The 19,516-nt window shown below is 34.3% G+C and overlaps 3 protein-coding genes across 6 annotated transcripts; 1 reads left to right on the top strand and 2 right to left on the bottom strand.

The window, feature by feature from the left end:
- Positions 1 to 3,163: 3,163 nt before the first annotated feature.
- On the top strand, positions 3,164 to 9,091 carry LOC125190278 (putative cyclin-B3-1). Of its 4 annotated transcripts, none has more exons than XM_048087541.1 (25): positions 3,164 to 3,253; positions 3,353 to 3,480; positions 3,627 to 3,684; positions 3,772 to 3,829; positions 3,916 to 3,973; positions 4,082 to 4,130; positions 4,206 to 4,299; positions 4,586 to 4,621; positions 4,775 to 4,829; positions 5,064 to 5,115; positions 5,208 to 5,295; positions 5,432 to 5,461; positions 5,556 to 5,613; positions 5,705 to 5,753; positions 5,847 to 5,940; positions 6,577 to 6,634; positions 7,021 to 7,284; positions 7,363 to 7,485; positions 7,573 to 7,662; positions 7,746 to 7,907; positions 7,991 to 8,050; positions 8,145 to 8,243; positions 8,325 to 8,503; positions 8,574 to 8,747; positions 8,843 to 9,091. In XM_048087541.1, the coding sequence occupies exons 2-24, from the start codon at positions 3,466 to 3,468 to the stop codon at positions 8,710 to 8,712; spliced, it is 1,968 nt and encodes a 655-aa protein (XP_047943498.1). In that variant the 5' UTR covers positions 3,164 to 3,253; positions 3,353 to 3,465; the 3' UTR covers positions 8,713 to 8,747; positions 8,843 to 9,091. The 4 variants fall into 4 exon arrangements, with proteins under 4 accessions (XP_047943498.1, XP_047943497.1, XP_047943500.1 ...); XM_048087540.1 differs by having other exon boundaries at positions 3,769 to 3,829; XM_048087543.1 differs by lacking the exon at positions 3,164 to 3,253 and having other exon boundaries at positions 3,354 to 3,480; positions 3,588 to 3,684.
- A 2,088-nt stretch (positions 9,092 to 11,179) lies between these two features.
- On the bottom strand, positions 11,180 to 14,398 carry LOC125186514 (metal tolerance protein 10-like). Its single transcript, XM_048082886.1, has 6 exons — positions 14,068 to 14,398; positions 12,848 to 12,960; positions 12,329 to 12,574; positions 12,134 to 12,214; positions 11,822 to 12,052; positions 11,180 to 11,675 (listed from the first exon to the last, which is right to left on the bottom strand). Exons 1-6 carry the CDS (start codon positions 14,237 to 14,239, stop codon positions 11,331 to 11,333), a joined length of 1,188 nt encoding a protein of 395 aa, XP_047938843.1. The 5' UTR covers positions 14,240 to 14,398; the 3' UTR covers positions 11,180 to 11,330.
- Positions 14,399 to 15,747: 1,349 nt separating this feature from the next.
- LOC125187778 (defensin Ec-AMP-D1-like) lies at positions 15,748 to 16,301 on the bottom strand. Its single transcript, XM_048084411.1, has 2 exons — positions 16,173 to 16,301; positions 15,748 to 16,074 (listed from the first exon to the last, which is right to left on the bottom strand). The coding sequence occupies exons 1-2, from the start codon at positions 16,243 to 16,245 to the stop codon at positions 15,887 to 15,889; spliced, it is 261 nt and encodes an 86-aa protein (XP_047940368.1). The 5' UTR covers positions 16,246 to 16,301; the 3' UTR covers positions 15,748 to 15,886.
- Between the last annotated feature and the right edge of the window lie 3,215 nt (positions 16,302 to 19,516).

Here is a 19,516-nt window from a genome sequence, read left to right as displayed (position 1 = left end):
ATTTGAGTGTAAAGGGCTGTCATTGCGAAATTATAGAATTCATTATATAAATTGTTGTAAACCACCATCACCATGTAAATTTGTGAGATTAAGATCATTGGTTGTTAGCTAGGTTCCATTCACTTTATAATTATTTTCAGATGGTTGGGTAGACTCATTTTAGTAGTACTACTCTATTACACTTTTCGACCATTGAATTTTGGGAATATATTTTTGTTGATGCTATACTATGATTATGTGCAAAAGTTGGTCGAAAGATTTATAGTCTATTAATATAAATTATTCCGTTTAGTAGTTCAATCTGATTTAATATAGCGCGATCAATTCAAACGTCAAGAAAATCAATAAGATAGGGCAACATACATAGTGGAGGGGAATTGGACAAAAAAGTTTGAAGTTGTAAAAGTAGTGATGATTTAAATTAGGTGGAAAATGTAATTTTAGGTTTGGAGAGAGATGGAGACAAAATGTTGTCATCCAAATCCCTAACAGTGGCGCTTTGGACTTAGTTTACATTGACCTAACCTATGTAAGAAACTCTCATTGCCTCATGATGTCGTTACTATGTCTCTTGCTTTTGATTTGTGTATAAAAATAAAGGATTACTGCTTTATTTACTTTGCCTTTTCTCTGTTTTAAAAGCTTGATTGTGGATTTGCTTTGGTGTCCCGCCGCACAGTTTAAGGTGGGAACCTGCTGTGCTATCCGCTAATGTTGGTCTCTCTTGTCAGCCCCAAGTAGACTACAATTGTTTAATTTTGTGTAGATGGGAATTTTGGATATTCAGTGGGTTAATTTAATTTGTAAACCTTGAATATTATACTTTAATAACCACTGCAATATGGAATACTCCCTCCGTCCCATAAAATTTATCTCATTTTATCATTTTCATTCATTCCACAAAGTTTAACTTGGAATCTATCAAAAATAGACATTAAATTCACCCCTTAATCTCATCAATGTGAGACCCTTATTCCACTATACACCTCCATTTAATACAAAGTCAAACAATTTCTTAAAATCCGTGCCGGGTCAAATTGGGATAAACTTTGTGGGACGAAGGAAGTATTATACTATCAGACTCTGTAACACCTTGGATGGGCTAGTGTCGATTGTTTTGATAATTTAGAATTCACTGTATTTATAATTCTGAAATGTCTATCAGATAGATGTACACTTTTTTTTTTGGTTAAGGAAACTGGGCACAACCTAGAAGCTGAAGAATCTAAGGCAAATAAGAAACACCTAATCTATCATGTACTGTAGTAGCCAAGCATTCGTACCCGGTGGAGGGCCATCTAGAACATGAACTCCTTTGTAAAAACTATACGCATAATGGGAGAAAAAGTCTGAAGCAAAATTACATTCTATATGCAAATAAGCAAAATTAACTTCTATATGCAAATAAGATGTACACTTCTTTTTCTTCTCACGATAATGAAGTTTGATTTATTTCATAAATTCTAACTATAACTAGTTTCACGATGTAGTCACAAATAGACACTTTGTTTGAATCAATTCCAACAACTATAAAAAATTTACCTCTAACTCTAAGCCTTCCATGTAGATGAGTTCATCAATTGTTTGCAAACGTGAAATGTATCAAAACATGGTTCAAATGTCTAAAACAGATACTTGAACGCCTTCATTGTGTCACTAGCGCACTATTATATCTTTCATCGTGGAGCCACTCTACAATTGGTCCAGAATTATACGTAATATTACTTCCATCAGTGACCAGATTGGCAGATCGGACCTAATTATTTATTTTTCATATATTTTTAATAACTACTCTCTTCATTTCAATTTAGATGAGTCGTGTTCTTTATTTTGAACTAGTATTAACCCACGCACTATGCGCGACTTAGAATATTTTTTACTCTTATTTTGATAGTATGAATAAATAAATTAAAATAAATAATAATATCATTACATAAGAATAAAAAAATATAAATATATACCAAGAGTATGTAAATCTAATAAAATAAAGAAAATTAAATAGTAAAACAAAAACCCAACAAAACACTCACCATCATCAATGTGCTGTAACTTTTCCCCTACTTATTTATACCTGAAAGGACTAAACTATCGTTGACTCTGTATCTCAACCTTATTTTCCTCTTTAGTTTCCAATTTGATGATTTATGTACGTGCGCATAAAGAATGTGATATTTTATGTTCTTCATCTTCTTTGCTCCTTTTCGCCATTTCGTTGACTTAGGGTGTTTTCTTTGGATAAATCCTATGGATAATAATTAAAATGAATATTAATTTATGATTTAATCAATGGATACATTTAGTCATAGATTTGAAATGTTAAAAAACGCATAAATTGAAAACTCCTCATAAATCATTAAATTTAATGACATAGCTATACCATAATCACCACATCATCGGCCGTTACATACGGGTTACATTATTTGGCCATAGATTTCAAAAGTCATTAATTTTAATATTTTACGCACACTATCGGTAGCTATATATGCCTACATTATTTAGGGAGTTATTATGTGATTTTATTAAAACGTTACGAAATCTTTTACAACAATCACCCAAAACTCCTAAATTTTCAAGATGTTACCCAATCTTATAAACATTCAAAATGATGGTCAAAACTTGTCTTTTGTATATGTATAGAACTAAATAAGTCATTTTTTTCCTAATTAAAAAAAAACATATAACCACTTTTATTTTATTTAGTCATCCGTTTTACTCTCTCTTATCTACATTATCTATTTCTCCTATTTTATTTTTTATTAATCCATCAACACAATTTAATCTTCGTACTTAAAATTTTAGTTTCAACTTAATTAGGAAGAGGGAGTATAAGTTTTATTATTAGTTAATAAATTTTTAAAATATAAAAAGTCATTTAAATTATCTTGTAAACATTTAAAATTTATGATAAAAATTAAGAGTATCTAGAGTGTTCATATATTGAAATACAACACAATAAAATAACACAAAATAAAAGAAAATGTGGTACAATATAGAAAATAAACAAACTAAATTATAAACAAGAGTAAAAAGAAAAAGGCAACTAAAGAAAGATAGAAATTCTACTCTCCTATTTAATTGCGAGTATCTAATTTTTTTTTCATGTTTTATCAAGCTATAATTTGAATATATTGAAAATGGTTCAATAAAGAAAAATAGAGAAATTAGAATTCAAAGTTCAAACGGTACAGTGACTGTGCCATATTCAAACCAGCAATCAATCCACTTTCCTTCTCAATCGATCTCAAACAACAAGGTAAGCCCGCCCAATATTATCCTTTAATTATTCGATTAGGTATTTATGTTCGAAGCTTATACCTTTTGATTCTTTCGTCCCCATCCATATTTGTAACAGAGGAGTAAAATACAAAGATTTATTGAAGAATCGTGAAGAATCCTAAGTACATTGCGAGGAGTCCAGTAGTTCAGAATCGGAAGAAAAAGTTAACCGTTCGATTGAAGAAAGATATGGTGGCTGTTAAGGTTACACTCCTAATTTTGTTTCACCGCATTAGAATTATAATTTACTCTCTCGTAGGCTGGAATTAAGTTCATTTTTTAATTAATTGATTTTGTGATTTTATTGACAGTAAAGAGAAACTTAATAGTTGATGTTTTTACCAATTTAGGGCAGATTGGATACTCGTAGAGAGAAAACGGCAGATAAACAAAAGATGAGCAAGCCCGGTAATTTCTGTTTTAAGTAATTGAGTTGCTATGTTCCCCAAAATTTTGATTTAGTGCTGACTCAGTATGTTCCTCATTCTCAAGTAGGAGAAGTAAGCAATTTCAAGATATATGTGGAAGTTGACACTCTTAACAATCGAACCAAGTAAGTGTTTGTTGTTAGGCTAAGTATTTTTCTGTTTTGATTAAGGTTTTATGTTTTCTAATTTCTATCTATATGTTAATATGCAGAAGACAGTCTGCTACATGTAAAACTGGAGGTTATGTTCTAAATGCCAATGATTCAAAGGTTAGCCTATTTTTTTTTCAATTGTTTTTCTTGATTTTATGTATGGGGCTTCCATTTTTCTCTATGGACTAATTATTTTGAGAATTTCCCTTTCCTGTCTGTTTATAGAGTGGTGTCAAGAATTCGGAGAAGGGAAAAAGTAAACCATTTAAATCTTGTAAGTCTCACAAATTCTGTATAGAATACCGAGTAATCATGTGTTTGTATTCTGAATAATTGGTTCATCCCGCAGTGACTTCTAGAGTTGAAAGGAAAGTTTTGTCTGATATTGGCAATGGGAACTGCACCTTTTCAAAAACTGACCAAGGAAAAATCTCTAAATCTGGGTAAGTAGTTTAGATTTTCAGCATCCAAACAATACTGCTCTTTAGATGTAGGAGATTTCTCTCGTTATTGTTTGAAGGAGTGTATGATGAAAAGCTGTCTTAAATGGATATATATCTGAACAATCTTCAAGTGATCTGTCAAATGCATCGATTTAGATTGTTTTAATCTCAAACAGAGAATAAATAAAGAAAGAGATGAAAGAAGAAATCTTAGGGATTTGATCATTCAGTTCCTCTGTCTAATGTAATTAAGATTTTTATATTTCTGATTTCCATCTCACTACAGGAAGGGCAAAGACAAGGTGGTGTTGCTTCAAAAAAGGTTAGTGTAACTTTCAACTCTTGAAACTATATTAACCTTTCCCTGTGTTGCTTTGATTATCCACAATTTTTTATTTTTTTGTTAGAATGTGTCCTGATACATGTTTATTCATTGGTGTGATTCATTTGCTTTCTGTTGGTATCTGTCTCGCAGTGGTGCTGTTGATTTGGGAAAGAGGGACAGTAGTTTGTCAAGCAAACTTTCTGCGGTATGCTAATGAATATCATTACAAATCTGTTCCCACTAAATTAGTTCACACGCATAATTGAATTTGGAAATGGTTGATAATTCTCAAATATGGAGCTTTTAGCACCCGAAGTTTCACTTCAATTGAATCAAGTTATGAAAGACTAAAATGGTCTAAAGCAGTATCAAGAATTGGGTGACAATTCCTGTGCCAATATTTTTAAGAGAATTTAAGGTCTGGTGTTGTGTGAAACAGGAAATCGTAGCTCTAGATTCAACCAAAGATACAGATCAGATTTCAAAGAACCGTAAGTATCAGTATTTCTTGTCACCGCATAAAAAAGTACTCCACTGATGAAGATCTGTTTATCTCATTGTGTTCCTTTTTAATGAATAACAGTTGTCAAAGAAAATGTTAAGACTATCTCTGGTGAGCCAAGGATGAAAGCTCAAAGCCGTAACTCACTGACTACAACTGTTACCGGAAGGTGAACTCAAAAATTGCTAACCATTTTTTAAACCAGAATTTTTGTTGCTTCGCTAGTTTTTGCAAATCTTCCAACTCTATTACTTTTATTATGCATGTTTTTTAATGAGTTTTTTTTCCTTTCCTTTCGGTTTCAGGAAATCAGTTAGAAATACTATTCTGACAAGGTTTAAGCTCCCACTAATTTCTATTTCATTTTAAATGTATTTGATTTCACAGGTATTAATGTTCCTGTTTTTGTTGTTTATGATGGTTTAATAGGAAATCATTGCCAACAATAAAGCAGGCCAGCAGAGTAGAAACAAGTGGCACAACAAAGGTTTTGACGTTATACCATCTGACTTTATATTGTCTTGTGACTTGATAAGCTGCAAGTGTGATGTAGTCCCTTTTATTTGTTACAACAACAGGGAAATTCTGAGAGGTCAAGTAACTTTAGGGTAAAACATGGATTCCCTGGTGAGCTTTCTATCAGGCTTAATTCGGTATTTCTTTGAGAGAGACTCATGAGTGTATTACTAATCAATATTTGTAAACTTTTTGTGAATTCAGTTAACACCAACTCTAGGGCAAGTGTTGCACCAAAACCGAGCAATCCTAGTCGCCGTCCTTTGGGGAGTAGAGTTAGTGATGGCTTCAGATCAATGTACGTCATACGTCTAAGAATTTTGATTATGTTTTACATTTTTAAGCTTCTGAAGTTACTAATTCTACCCATTTTATGGGGCAACTCTTCACTAGGAAGAAGTTGTATTTTTTTTTTATCTTGGTGGTTTTACCCAACATTCCAAATTTTCCTGCTTTGTAGTTAGATCTCTACATAACATATATATACACTTTTCTGGGAGAGAGAAGAAACTTAGTAAGAAGGAGAATATCTGTCAGCATATAACAAATGGATTTAATGTGGGATATGAGTTGTGAACTGGCAGTACTTTAATGCTTTAGTATGCCTCTCAAGATCAAACACTCTAAATATGAACCATTCCCTCATCTAGTCTTTGTGACTTGTGTGATTCATTTTCTTCAATCGGGATATGATGCTTGACATCCTCTAAAACAGCTTTTGGAGTTGGCTTTATATTTGTCTGGTCAGGTTTTCATTGTAGCATGTTCTTGAACCCTAATGTATCAGTATTTATTTAGACTCAGCTGATAGATTTTTCTTTAAAGCAATGAAATTCTCTAAGGAAGAGTCTGAGTTTTTAACATGTGTTATGTTTTCATTTTGTGCATTGTTTTCTTTTTTGCATTGTTTTTCAATGTGGCGTGTTGTTTTCAGGCCACCGAGGGCTGAAACCAAAGTGGAAGCTGGAGTGAGATCTAGAAAATCTATTAAAGTAAGTGAACCCTTATATATTTTTTCTTCTTTTCTCCTTCCAAATTTTTTGTTGTTATTACACTAGCTATTCGTTTGATTGGTTACTTGCTAGATTCAATTAACACATTTTCTTCCTACATATATTTTGTCACTCAAAGTAAACTAATCCGAGAATGGATAATAATGATGACAGATAAATTTAACAACTTCTGATTATGATAGTATGATACTGAAATATATGGATATGTGTTTCTTCCTCTACTTAAAAATTCAAAAGCAAAATGCATTTATATCAATGCTACAATGAGATGAAGAACATATATATAGTTTCTGGTTGGAGTTTTAATCAGATCCAGCATACTGTTACAGATATACTGAGAAAATTTTCTGTCACTTAAATTCCAGCTGACTGGAGAAAGAACAACTACAGCTCTCAGCACTCGAAGAAATTCGAAACCAATCCAGATAGCCACTGTAAAGAAAGTGACTTCTCGACCAGCAGATTTATCCAAGAGAAAGGAGGACAAGGTTTCTGTAATAAAAAACATTCCTTCTGTTGTATCCCAAGTTGAACCTGCCCATGAGGAGGATATTTCTAGCACTAGTGTTCAAAGGAGAAGATCTGATCGCAGGAATTCATTTATTTCGTCACTAATGTCCAGATCAAAGGTTTTTTTAGTATCCATGTAATCAACACCTCTAAAATTTGCTTGCCAACTTGATAGTTGATTATGGCCACTTTTGCAGTTGCTTAAAGAATGTAGTAAAGTTGCATCCCAGGAAACTCTACCAGATATATATGATGATCGTAACCATCTTGAAGTTTCTGATTACGTTGATGATATATACCAATACTATTGGGTTATGGAGGTGAACCACATTCCTACTTTTCATCATTTTACTAGTACATAACTTTTTTGCATTTCTTATAAAGTCTTTCTCTGAAACCTTTTGCAGGCACAGAATCCTTCGCTGAAGAACTACTTGGAAACACAAAAAGATATTGCACCACAAATGCGTGGTATATTAATCAATTGGCTTATTGAGGTCTCATTCTTATCAACATCATTGCTTGTCTTTTAGTGGTTTCTGCACCTTCTGGTTTCCCTCTCACAACCATTTGGTTGCAGGTTCATCAAAGGTTTGAGTTGATGGAGGAAACACTTTTCCTCACTGTTACACTCTTAGATCGATACCTCTCCATCGACTGCATTAAGAAGAATGAAATGCAATTAGTGGGCCTTACTGCTCTCCTGTTGGCATCCAAATATGAAGACTTTTGGCATCCCCGGGTAATATATTCATGCATTCAATCTCAGACTGTAAAACTCTCATTAAGTAGAAAACTTATCTCTCGATTTCTTGGTAACCACAGGTTACTGACTTAATAAGCATCTCAGCCGAGTCATATACTAAGGATCAAATGCTGAAAATGGTGAGTGCAGGCAGATCTTTCTTTATTGATTGCTTGCACAGCATTATTTTCTGTTTGCAAAAAGATGAAGTTTGTACCAACTTGTGAGTTTCAGGAAAAGATAATCTTGAAGAAATTGAAGTTCCGTCTTAACCAGCCAACTGCCTATGTTTTCATGCTTAGATTTCTCAAGGCGGCTCAATCTGACACAAAGGTATGCTGTAAAAATTTGTGCAATAATGTCTCTTCAATCAAGTAGAGTAACTAACAATCACTTTCTATTTGGTGGGCCCAGCTTGAACGATTAGCTTTTTACCTCATTGAGCTATGCTTAGTCGAATATGAAGCCTTGAACTACAAGCCCTCAATGCTCTGTGCATCTGCAATCTTTGTTGCACGATGCACAATGGGATTGAGTCCGCGATGGACTCCACTACTAACGAAACATACACGTTATGAAGAATCCCAAATCAGGTAGGCTCTCTGTTGGATATTGAGGGAATTTAAACTATTAGGCTTTCTCTTAGACTTTGGAATTGTGCAGGGGTTGTGTGGAGATGATACTCAAGTTTCACAAAGCAGCCAAAACATCTGTGTTGAAGGTCACTTCTGAGAAATATGCAAAGCTCGACCGCTCCAAGGTTTCTGCAACTATAAAGCCTCTGGACAGGCTTCCTTCATGATAGATGAGATGCCTCTCTCCCTGCTCAACTGCGATGTATGTCTTTCTCTTACTTAACTTAACCTCTCCCTTAATTGCTAAGATTATTGTCCCAAATAAAATGTTGAGTCGTCTTGTTTTCTTTCATGCAGGAAGTTGTATCACAAGAGTGTGTATGTATTATGTAAACATAGTTGTTGGTCGGATGTAGCGTTGCTAACATAGAATATCACAAAAAGTATGGGGCTATTATTCTTGTGTTGAAATTAGAAAAAGATGACGACTTCATCATCTCTGTTTTTATGTTGATGGAAAAATTTTAAATTCCAGAACATAGTCACATGTAATGATGATTTTTGCCTATATGCAACGCATATATGGAGATCCTCTTTTCATTCCAATTGGCTCGCCGATTCTTTCGAGAGTTGACGGTAGCCATGGTCATTGGCTTATTTACTAGGAGTAGTAAAAACTCAAATCAAGAAGGACCACTCATACATGATACTACATCCTAAACTGACATTTCACCATTCCGTCCTCTAGCTACATGATAATACGATAAGGGTGTAAAACAGGTAGCAGGTATCGGATAATTCGTGATCCGACTAATTCATGTTGTGTATCGCGACCAACAAAAATTGGAGAGTACTTAAAAACTGGTGATTTTGTATTATGAGCTTGATTTGATTGTGTGCAAATGAAATTAAACATGTACTGGTTTATTCAAAGAAAATTGAGCCTTGATGTGAAAGATGGTTTGTAATTTAAACATTTTTAAAACCAATTTTTTTTTGGTTTTGTAATCAAATTGGTTAGTTTGTTGTAGGAATTGGCGGAAAGCCATGACATTCGTGTTTATAAATTTAGTGTAATTTATTGAATAAATCAGTTTTGATCTGCTGAGCGACTCTTAATGAGCGACTCTTGAGCGACAATTCCAGATCACCCACCGCTCACGCACTCCTTCCTTTTAGTTTTCTTCTGAATTTCTCTCTCCTCTCTGCTTCGAAAACCTACTCCCCCTCTGCAAAATTGAAAAAGTCCGATCTCTACCTATTTTCCACAATTTTCTCCGTTTAATTTCTTAGTATTTTTTAAATCACAATCAGAAGCCATGGTTACATTTAGCAACTTTCTGATATCTGTGGAAGGATGATTGATAAAGAAGAAGAAGATTGACTATTTTATTCTTTCTTGCTCGATTCTAATCTCGTCAATTCTCTGCATATATTGTGTGAGAATCAAAATCCATCTGAGCAATTTTAATCAAATTCCTACTCATTTTCTCAATTCTCTCCTCGTCATGCCTATAATATTTATTTTCAGTTATTTCATCAAATGGTTTTTGCTATCAACGACGCGGTATTTGCGTTTTCTTCTATTTGTGTTTCACTGCTCATTCTGGAAATAATTCTTCTATTTGAAAGTGGTTGAGGGCTGTTGACGATAATTATCACCTAGAAAGAGGAAGGGTGAGAAAAATCAAGAGTGAATTGTGGTCTGAAATTGAAAATTGCATAGTACTTCATCATTTTTGGCGTATTCTTTATTGTGATAAAGAAAGAATTGAGAAGAAAATTAAAGAAGAGAAAGAGAATTGCGCAGGCAATATTGCAGGGATGTCTTTTAAAGAAGAACGTGCTACTGAGGAGAGAAATTCATTGAAGAAAAATAAAAGGAATGGGTGCCGTGATATTGAATCATTCCTAAAATTTCTGCAATTAGTTTTCACTAACAAAATGAAAATTTTCAATCATACCCCTTTATCACAATAATTGGTTTCTCATTCTCTCTAAACAAAAATGAAAGAGATATTGCTTTTTTATTGCAAAGAAAATGGAGAATTTGCAGAGCTAGAGAAGTAGAAGAGTACTACTATGTACTAGGATGTCGAAATTTGCAGATATTGTTTTGGCCAGATTTTCCAATAGATAAAACTCATCGGAACGAATTGACTACTGAATTTAATTGTTTTGCACAGAAGAATGAACATCTCAATAAGAATAAAATTTTCGGATATGCAATCCATGGCAGAAGAACATAAGTGCTGTTTGCAGAGAGAGAAATTAATAAAAAGAGGAGGAGAATATTGAGAGAAACAAAAAATATTATGTCACTGCCACGTCAGCAGTCGCCTAAGTGGCGCTCATGTAAAGGACCGCAGCATATCATTCCTCTTGAATAAATTACCATATAAGTCGTTTATCATTGCAAAAATTTAGGTGTAAAGATTTCTTAGTTTGCAGCAACACGAATCGTCAGGATTGAAAGCCATTAAAGCCAAGATTCTTAATCTGACAAGTTATACTCAGTAGTTATTCACTACCCCTCATCAAAATGGGGCATAGTATGAAGAAGTTATTTTCTTCATAATTTATTTTTCCATCAAATCCGAAGCCAACCAGACACTTATAAAAAAGGGTCAACGAGAATATAGATTATGCAATACTCCATATGCAAATATAATCACGAGAAGGGGGAAGAAAATGTAGAAGCACTATAAACATGATCAATTAATAGACAAAAACATGTTTTAAAACAAGGAAGCCTAAAACTTAAACGAATACTAAAGTATAGTTAATGTACAGTTACTCATGGATATATATAGTAGAAGCCAGAGGGTTTTAAATTATTAGCTGCTCAGACTTTGCTCTTGTGCTCCGGTCTATGAGTGAACTCAAAGTCAATGTGAACAAATGCTCTCTCCACCTCAGACAGTTGCTCGAGCTTTTCTTGTAGCGTTTCGCCAATATTATGTGCTTCGCCCAGCATCATAGTTTGCGGAAGCACAATGTCAACCTCCACAAAGTAATGTGTACCAAATGTGTATGCCCTTACTGTGTCAATGTGCTGAATTTCCTCATGATGATTCCATATCAGATATGTCAATTTCGTTAGGAAATCTGGAGGTGCTGTTCTTCCAATTAGCGACCCCACGTTTTCAAAGACAGTCCTACTCCAAGTGCTGATTGTGTAAATTGCAATCTGAAACATAGAGTCGAATAGCATTGGCAACATAGAACATATATAAAGCCTAATAAGCATGAATCTGATTGAATTATGGCATGCATAATGAGAGAATGGATGTTTTTGCCTGCATTGGTAATTAAATGCTAATTGAGTGTACTCACCATCATGGCTCCTGTAGGATCTATCCACCAGTAGAAACGGACCGCCAAAACAGCAGTGGCTAATCCGACAGAGTTGGTGATGACATCAAAGAAATGATCTTGAGCATAGGTTCTCACAATCTCATTCTTAAATCGGCGGCAATAAACCATAAGTGCAAACTTCACTACAGTTACAGATACCATGATGCCTATCATCCACATCTCTTGGTTATGGTTCATCTCAGGGCCAGTCTGTTCCACGAGAAAAAAAAATTGTTGGTGTAAACCAATTTAGAGAACTAGAGCTAATTCAATTCTTTAAAGATGAAATACCTTTGATATCAGTTGCCGAACAGACTCCAGTATAATTTGCAATCCCAGTGTTGCCATAACAGAAGCAAAAACAATGATGCCCTGTAAAAGACATACTCAATTAAAGGAGTCATATTTTTAAAGAGCTCATCTTGCTAGCTAATATGCCCTATAATAAGTGTGTTATTTTATTTCGAAGCAGATGCCAAATCTTACCACTGGTTGCATCCTTTTCTTTCCAATTGGATAATGATACTGGTTCGGATTTTTCATAGCATAGGATGTAAACCACAAGATCAGCCCAGATAAGAGGTCCAGGAAAGAATCCATGGTTGATGCAATGACAGCTAAAGATCTGCTCTCAAATGAAGCATACACTTTTGCAATGAAAAGGATCAGATTGGCAAAGTTAGATATGTGAACAGCTAGCCTCTCACTCTTTGCAAGCTGTTTCAGTTGATCCTGGAAAGATATAAGAGCAGAATAAGCCATAAAAACAAGGATGATTTAACACAATCTTAAAACAGGGCAAAGAAGACATAAATTATAAAAAGAATAAAAAACGGAAAAGTAGCAGTATTAGTCAAAGCAGCAAGTATCAGAATAAATTGAAGTTATGAGTGATACAGGGATGAGCACTGATTCACAAGTATTAATGTGGTTATTTCTGCTTCACTTTTAAAAGTATCATGTGCGTTTTCTTCTGAGTATGACAGGTTAAGTGAGGTTAAGAACCTCAGTAAGAGCATCTGCTAAAGCACCAGATACATGGATTGTCTCCATTTCATTGAATCCTTCCAGAAGTCTTTCCTGCTTTTTGTAATACTCTGCAACTTTTCGTTGTTTTCCTGCAGGAAAAAAATGATCACATATTTACATTGAACTCAGAGTAAACCCTTATGCGGAAATTAATTAAAACCGGACAAGCTAACAAGATTAAGAAACAAAGCGCCAATTTAATGAAGAATTAAGTACTCATAAAACATTTTATTGTGTATGCATATCTATTTTTAAATTCAAGAAAATATTGCCCTCGAATGTATTTCTTTTAAGGCAAGGCCAAATTATCCTATATCTATGTAGGCAGCCAGCGGATGTACTAGTATATAACAAAACGTCAATAAACAAAATCTGAAATATGTGAATAAATATCAAACTACCTATAAACTATTTTGACCTAACTAAAATCAAGTGATAATTATTAACTACTACCACATGTTACTTGTGGTAAAATATGTAGTACTATTATCAATTTAATATAGATGACCATAATACTTTATTTTTAGTAATGCGTGAAGAATATATTAAATTGATAAATTAAAATCACCACCAACATCATAAATATCTAACTTAACAAATATCCACCAACAACCAAATCATCTAAAACCGCCGCCACCATCATCATCACACACGCATGATATATTGATATATACAGAAACATCGATCGTGTACAATTACGTTTTCAGATCCGGAATCATCAAACAAAATCGTCTTTCTTATTCCGTTAATAAAAACGTATAAGGAGATTTTAGAGATCGATACTAAATATTTTAAAGCGTATATATAGAGTCTATTGTGGCTGCCGTTAAATTACAACCAGAGAATTGTTTCTGCAAAAGACAGACTTCAACATTTGAACCTTAGTCAGAGAAATCAGATCAAATTATCACCTGAAGGAGCACATAACAAAAGGACATATTCAAAGTTGAATAAAAAAATTTGGAAGGAGACATGACTGGAAAGAAAAATCCAAAAAAAGGAGAATAGGATCCGGAATTATTCATATTCTATAACATATCTGTATCCACCGCGTGCATCAGGGGAAAAGGAGTGTTTATTTATACATGATTCACACGGCTTACTTATTTGATACACTTTTGACACAGTTCCCCTAATATTCTCCGCGGAAAATTCAGGAAATATGCGATATATATTAAGAATATGCAGAAACATACTTTTGTTCCTGAAGAGACGCCGGATGTTGAAAGTGGAGTGACGATTGTCGGACTCGCGCTCCGGCAAGCGGAACGCGTCCAAGTTGAGCCTCCACGACGGCTGGATCGTATCGGCGCTCAACAACTCTCTGCGGCTTTCGTTCACAACGGCGGCGCCGCTGGCACTCTCCATTCTGTGAGGTTTAATTTAGGTTTTCGATTTTGGGTGGAATTCGGAAAGGTTGGGATGCAATGTGGGTACATAGAAACTACACGCGATTTGAATCTGTATTGAGATAATCATGGGAAGTTGGGATATTTATATACGTACTACGGCCTTGTTTAGTTTTCGAATTGTATTAGAATACGTTTATTCAATTTGATCATAAATAGGACTTCAATATTTTTGACGAAAAAAATTAATTTGTTAATTATATTAAAAATTCATCTGACTTTGTTAGGTTTATAATTGACTGATTTTATTTGAGTTATCAGAACAAAGGAAATACTAGAAGAAACAGCCTACCTAATTCTTTCTCTTTTGTTTCGGGCTCATGTGACTTTATCTACTACTTAAATTACTTTAGAAAAGTGGCAATCAAGTTAATAAAGTATTTTAGGGCATTCTAAGGATTTCATTATTTTCGAAAATAATAGTTGACATTTCTTATTTTAGTTATCAATCTTATTAATGATATTCTATGTTTTATGTGCATGGTATATAATGTCAGCAATAATTTTTGTCGTGCGTTCAAATATTAATATCACAAATTATGTATTTTGATAGTAGTAGTATTAATTTGGTATATTGAAAAACAATACTCCATACTCCATTCGTTTCTTTTTTGAGGGGCTAACATATCTTTATCTTAATTCTCATCTACCATTCAACTTAACTTAAGTGCATTCAATCATTGGCATTCATAAAAAGGACAATTATCATCTAAATTATGATACTTTAAATAATTTGTAATTTTCATACTAATGCTTTAAAGCTGAAAAGTATTCAAGTTATAATCTGTTTAGGGGAGTTTTTAACCTTCTTGCAATTTAAGTTCTTGGAAAACATCCAAGAACCCGAACTTTAAATTATTTTAAATTTAATTCGACAAATATTGGATTTTGACAAATATGGATAAAAAAACATTAATATATTGGTAAATATTTTGTACTGCTTAACTACCAAACACTTCATTCTTTATGCAATTCTACAACTCTCCCATAGACTGTCTTTAGCTTTACAAGAAATTATTATATGTGTATCTATGATAATAGCGTTATGCATATTTCTGGTACCGCACAAAAAAGATTATCATTATAAAGTATAAACTAATTCCGGATAAAGACATAATCACGTTTAGATATTTTTTCATTTTTTCGATCTTTTTTGCCCTTTCACTTCTACCACGTGGCACAATGTGAGCGAACTAGAGCATGTTGACGCCTCCGCAAGGCCCGGACTCCGGCCCTGGGCCATTTTCATGTTGGGCCACATTTCGAAACACACAAAACAAATGAAGTCAAATTTGCTACCGTTTCAATTATATGTCACATTTTTTTAATACTACTACTTTTTGAAAAAATCATGAACCGGGTAAAGAAAGAATAACAGAGAGAGGAGAATAATGTGTTTTATAGGAAAGGCTAAGTTTGAAAATAAAATAGATTGAAAAATGTAGATAGAGTTGGTGATGAATAGAGTGGAGTCGGAAATAGTTTGGCATTATAAATAAAGATAGCAATATGTAGAACTCAAAAGAGATGAGTTGGGTGGTGATACAAGTGAAGATGAGAGGATTAGGATTTAGGACAGGCTATGGCTTATTTAGATGATATTGAGTCAACAGGGTCTGGTGCAGAAACAGCGCCTGCGGATGCCGCGGCACTTGCCACCGTGGAAGCCCTCTGTGTTGCACACGGACCCGCAGTTTTTGTTGCTTAGGCATGTGCCCTTGAACCGATGGCTCTTCGATTCACAAGTCCTCTTCTGCTCCCCCACTGATGCCGATGCCGATGCCACCCCCATTTCTGCCAAGTAAAGTAGTAATCCTCTATTATTATTATTATTATTATTAAAATTCTTTATATCAAAACGCATATACATTACATACACTTCAACTACTTACCACTTGCCAACAACAACAGCACCAGCATAAGAATAGCCCATACGCAACCTCTTCCGCTCCCAATTTTCCCCATATTGCTCTTCCTCTGTGTGTGTTTGTGTGTGCATCTTCTCCTCAATACTACTCCATATATACAAGTGACACTGAGAGTGCAGTGAGACATAGTACAGGTGTAATGTAACAACACATGTCCTGTTGTGTTCATGCCTTGCGACACGTACTTGGAGATCAAAATGTATATACTTTTTCTTTACCATTCATTCTACTGCTACCTCAACTTAGAAAAGAAAAAAATACAAATTCATACACCTATAATTCATTATTTCATTACAACTCACACGGCCCAACCCCCCCCCTTTTTTTTGTCTCTACATATAACAATATTGTAAAATAAAAGTGAAGTAAAATATTGTTTGAACCATACGCCAAAATCCATTTAATTTGGTGTAAAATTCATCTCCAATTATACACCAAATTCAAACTCATTTTTTGTGTTTTCCACCGATTTACACCAAATATGATGTTACTGCAAAAATTTACTGTATGAAACCATCTCCAACCATACACCAAATATGAGTTTTGGTGTATGAATCTTCTCTAACCATACACCAAACTCAAACCCATTTTTGGGTTTTTTTGTGAAACAACAACATATTTGGTGTTACTGCAAAAGTTTTGTGAGACAAAATCCCAAAAATGGTGTAAATCTTAAATTTGATGTAAACGGTTGAAGTAAAATTATTTTCTAGTGTGACATATACTTAAAAATGAGTTGAAGTTTGGTGTAAATGATTGGAGATGATCTGAGATATTGTAAATCGGTGTGAACTAAAACACGAAAACAAAATTACAATAACAAATGAAGATGCTCGATTTCAAAAGTATTTGACTTTATATGACGCAAAAAAGAAATGAAATGCTCCTCTAGACTTGCACTAGTTGATCAATTTTGGGAACAATCACAACTTTCAAGTCTTGAATTTTTTCAATTTTATATTCATATTATGGTATGTTTTTTTTATGTAATTGTGATATTTTTAAATATGTTTTGATTTATGCATTAATTTTATCATAGCATGTGAAGTGTATATTAATTTTCAAGTTGGCGTATTTTTTTAGTAATTAAAAAGTATAAGAAAATTTATTTTATTATTTAATTAAATTTGTTGATATAATGATGTGGGATTAGTGTGTGATTTAAATAAGTATTTAGGCGTAATTGAAAAGGTATAAAAAGTAGGTGGATATGGAATATTCTTTAGGTTTGAGTTTGGTGTAAATAATTGGAATAAAATTACTTTTGGTGTTAATAACATATATCCAAAATAGGTTTGAGTTTGGTGTAAATGGTTGGAGATGGCCTTAATAAAAATTAGGGTGCTTCATTTTAACATGTTGAAAAGAGAACATGTGAGTCTCAAGTATGTTGGTAAAAGGATATTATCATAATGTAGAGTTCCAATAGTATAGTTCTTAGGAACATTTAATCTAGATTCCTATAAATACTCATGTACTATATATCAACAAGAACAATTCAAGCTTAATACAATGTAGACGATAAAGCTTTTAGTGTTTTTTTTATTTTTCGCATTTTACTTTTCAACATAACTCTGGCATATATGGAACCCCTTTACGAGGGTGTGAGAGAGGAAACTTTAAGGGGGTGTTCAGTTTGCAATATTGTATCCAGGATTAAATTTGTAGTGTGTTTGGTTCATGAAATTCAACCCCACAACTCAATCCTAGATGGATAATCATGGGATAATTAGTCATAGCTAACCCCCCTATGACTAAAATAATCTCACAACTCAATTATAAATTGCATCTTGATATTATTTTATCTTGAAAACTGAACACCACCTAAATGGATGAAAAGCAACTTAGAATCATCCATGCAGCTACTAATTATCGGCCTATATACTTGGTTGATCAAAGTTTTCTCAAACCTTTATTTGTCATTTTGCAGTGGTTGGAAATGTTGGAAGTGATGGGAGCAATTGAACAACTTACTAAGTTGAGGGACTGGTTTGCAATTAAGGAAGAGAAAGAGGGGTTTAAGGTGTTGAAGAAGAATCAGCTCACTTGATCAAATTGGGGCTGAAACCGTAAGCCATGGAGAGTATATATACATCTCTAATTCAATTCCTTAAAGGAGTTAATCAGTTAGAGTCGATTTTACGCTTTCTTTGTGAGATTATCATATTCTTCAAGATCATCCGAGAGAATAGAGAGTTCTTGAGAGATTGTGATAGTTTGAGTGTGAATTGATTGTAATCTTCCTCTGTAAATTCCATCTTGAGAGTCAGTGAATAAAGAGGGCTCATCTTCTCCGTGGATGTAGGCTTTTTACAGCCGAACCACGTAATCCTTTGTGCGTTGTGTTTTCTGCTCTTAGTTTTCGTTCACCCGTTTTGATTTTGAATCTGCATCGTAATTACAAATTGGCGCCGTCTGTGGGAAGTTGATTGCGATGTCGACCGCGAAATTCGAGATGGAGAAGTTCACCGGAAGCAACGATTTCGGGCTGTGGAAATTGAAGATGAAGGCAGTTATGATGCAGCAAGGGCTGTGGGGGATCTTGAAAAGGGGAAACGATGCCGAGACCGAGGCCGAGGCCGAGGAGACGGATGAAAGGGCAATCGTGAAGAAACAAGAGCTCCAAGATAAAGCCTACAGCACTCTGATCTTGAGCTTAAGTGACAGAGTGTTGAGGGAAGTCTCCAAGGAGGAGACGGCAGCTGATGTTTGGGCAAAACTTGAGTCGTTGTACATGACCAAGTCACTGGCGAATCGCCTCCATTTGAAGCAGAAACTTTTTACTTTCAAGATCTTGGAGAGTAAGAGTGTTCTTGAGCAATTGGAGGAGTTTGGGAAGTGTGTGGATGATCTAGAGATGATAGATGAGAAGATCAAGGATGAAGACAAGGCTCTAATGCTATTGAATTCACTCCCCAATTGCTATGAGCAGTTTAAAGATGCGATTCTCTTGGGCAGGGATTCAAAGATAACATATGAGGAGGTGTATTCTGCCTTGAAACTCAAGGAGGTCCAGAAATCTAGCTCTAAATCTGTTGATGTTGCAGCAGAAAGTCTGAATATCAAGCATGATACCAAGAAGTCTGGGAAGAAAAAGTCTCAGAAGAAATCTTGGAAGGATAAGGGAGCTGATGGAAAGGAGACTAGATCGTGTCACCATTGCAAGAAGCCTGGGCATCTCAAGAAGGACTGCTATGCACTTAAAAGGAAACTAGCAGAGGAAAAGAAGGCCCCAGACACTGCAGATGTTGCTGAACAGATTGAGATGGCACAAGTCATGAATGTCACTGATAGGAGAATGTCAAATT

Source organism: Salvia hispanica, chromosome 5 (assembly GCF_023119035.1).
Source record: "Salvia hispanica cultivar TCC Black 2014 chromosome 5, UniMelb_Shisp_WGS_1.0, whole genome shotgun sequence".
NCBI classification, from domain to species: Eukaryota; Viridiplantae; Streptophyta; class Magnoliopsida; order Lamiales; family Lamiaceae; genus Salvia; species Salvia hispanica.
The sequence above is the reverse complement of the archived record's forward strand: the minus strand, read 5'-3'. Positions and strand labels throughout refer to the sequence as shown.

Bases quoted from the DNA above. Each gene is read 5' to 3' on its own strand.
- LOC125187778 (XM_048084411.1), bottom strand. From the start codon at position 16,245: ATGGGGAAAATTGGGAGCGGAAGAGGTTGCGTATGGGCTATTCTTATG. The intron at 16,075-16,172 runs GTAAGTAGTTGA...TTTACTTGGCAG, and splicing joins GCTGTTGTTGTTGGCAAGTG to AAATGGGGGTGGCATCGGCA.
- LOC125186514 (XM_048082886.1), bottom strand. From the start codon at position 14,239: ATGGAGAGTGCCAGCGGCGCCGCCGTTGTGAACGAAAGCCGCAGAGAG. The intron at 12,961-14,067 runs GTATGTTTCTGC...TTTTTCCTGCAG, and splicing joins GCGTCTCTTCAGGAACAAAA to GAAAACAACGAAAAGTTGCA. The intron at 12,215-12,328 runs GTAAGATTTGGC...TGTCTTTTACAG, and splicing joins AGAAAAGGATGCAACCAGTG to GGCATCATTGTTTTTGCTTC.
- LOC125190278 (XM_048087540.1), top strand. The intron at 4,131-4,205 runs GTAAGTCTCACA...TTCATCCCGCAG, and splicing joins AAGTAAACCATTTAAATCTT to TGACTTCTAGAGTTGAAAGG. The intron at 6,635-7,020 runs GTAAGTGAACCC...CTTAAATTCCAG, and splicing joins GATCTAGAAAATCTATTAAA to CTGACTGGAGAAAGAACAAC.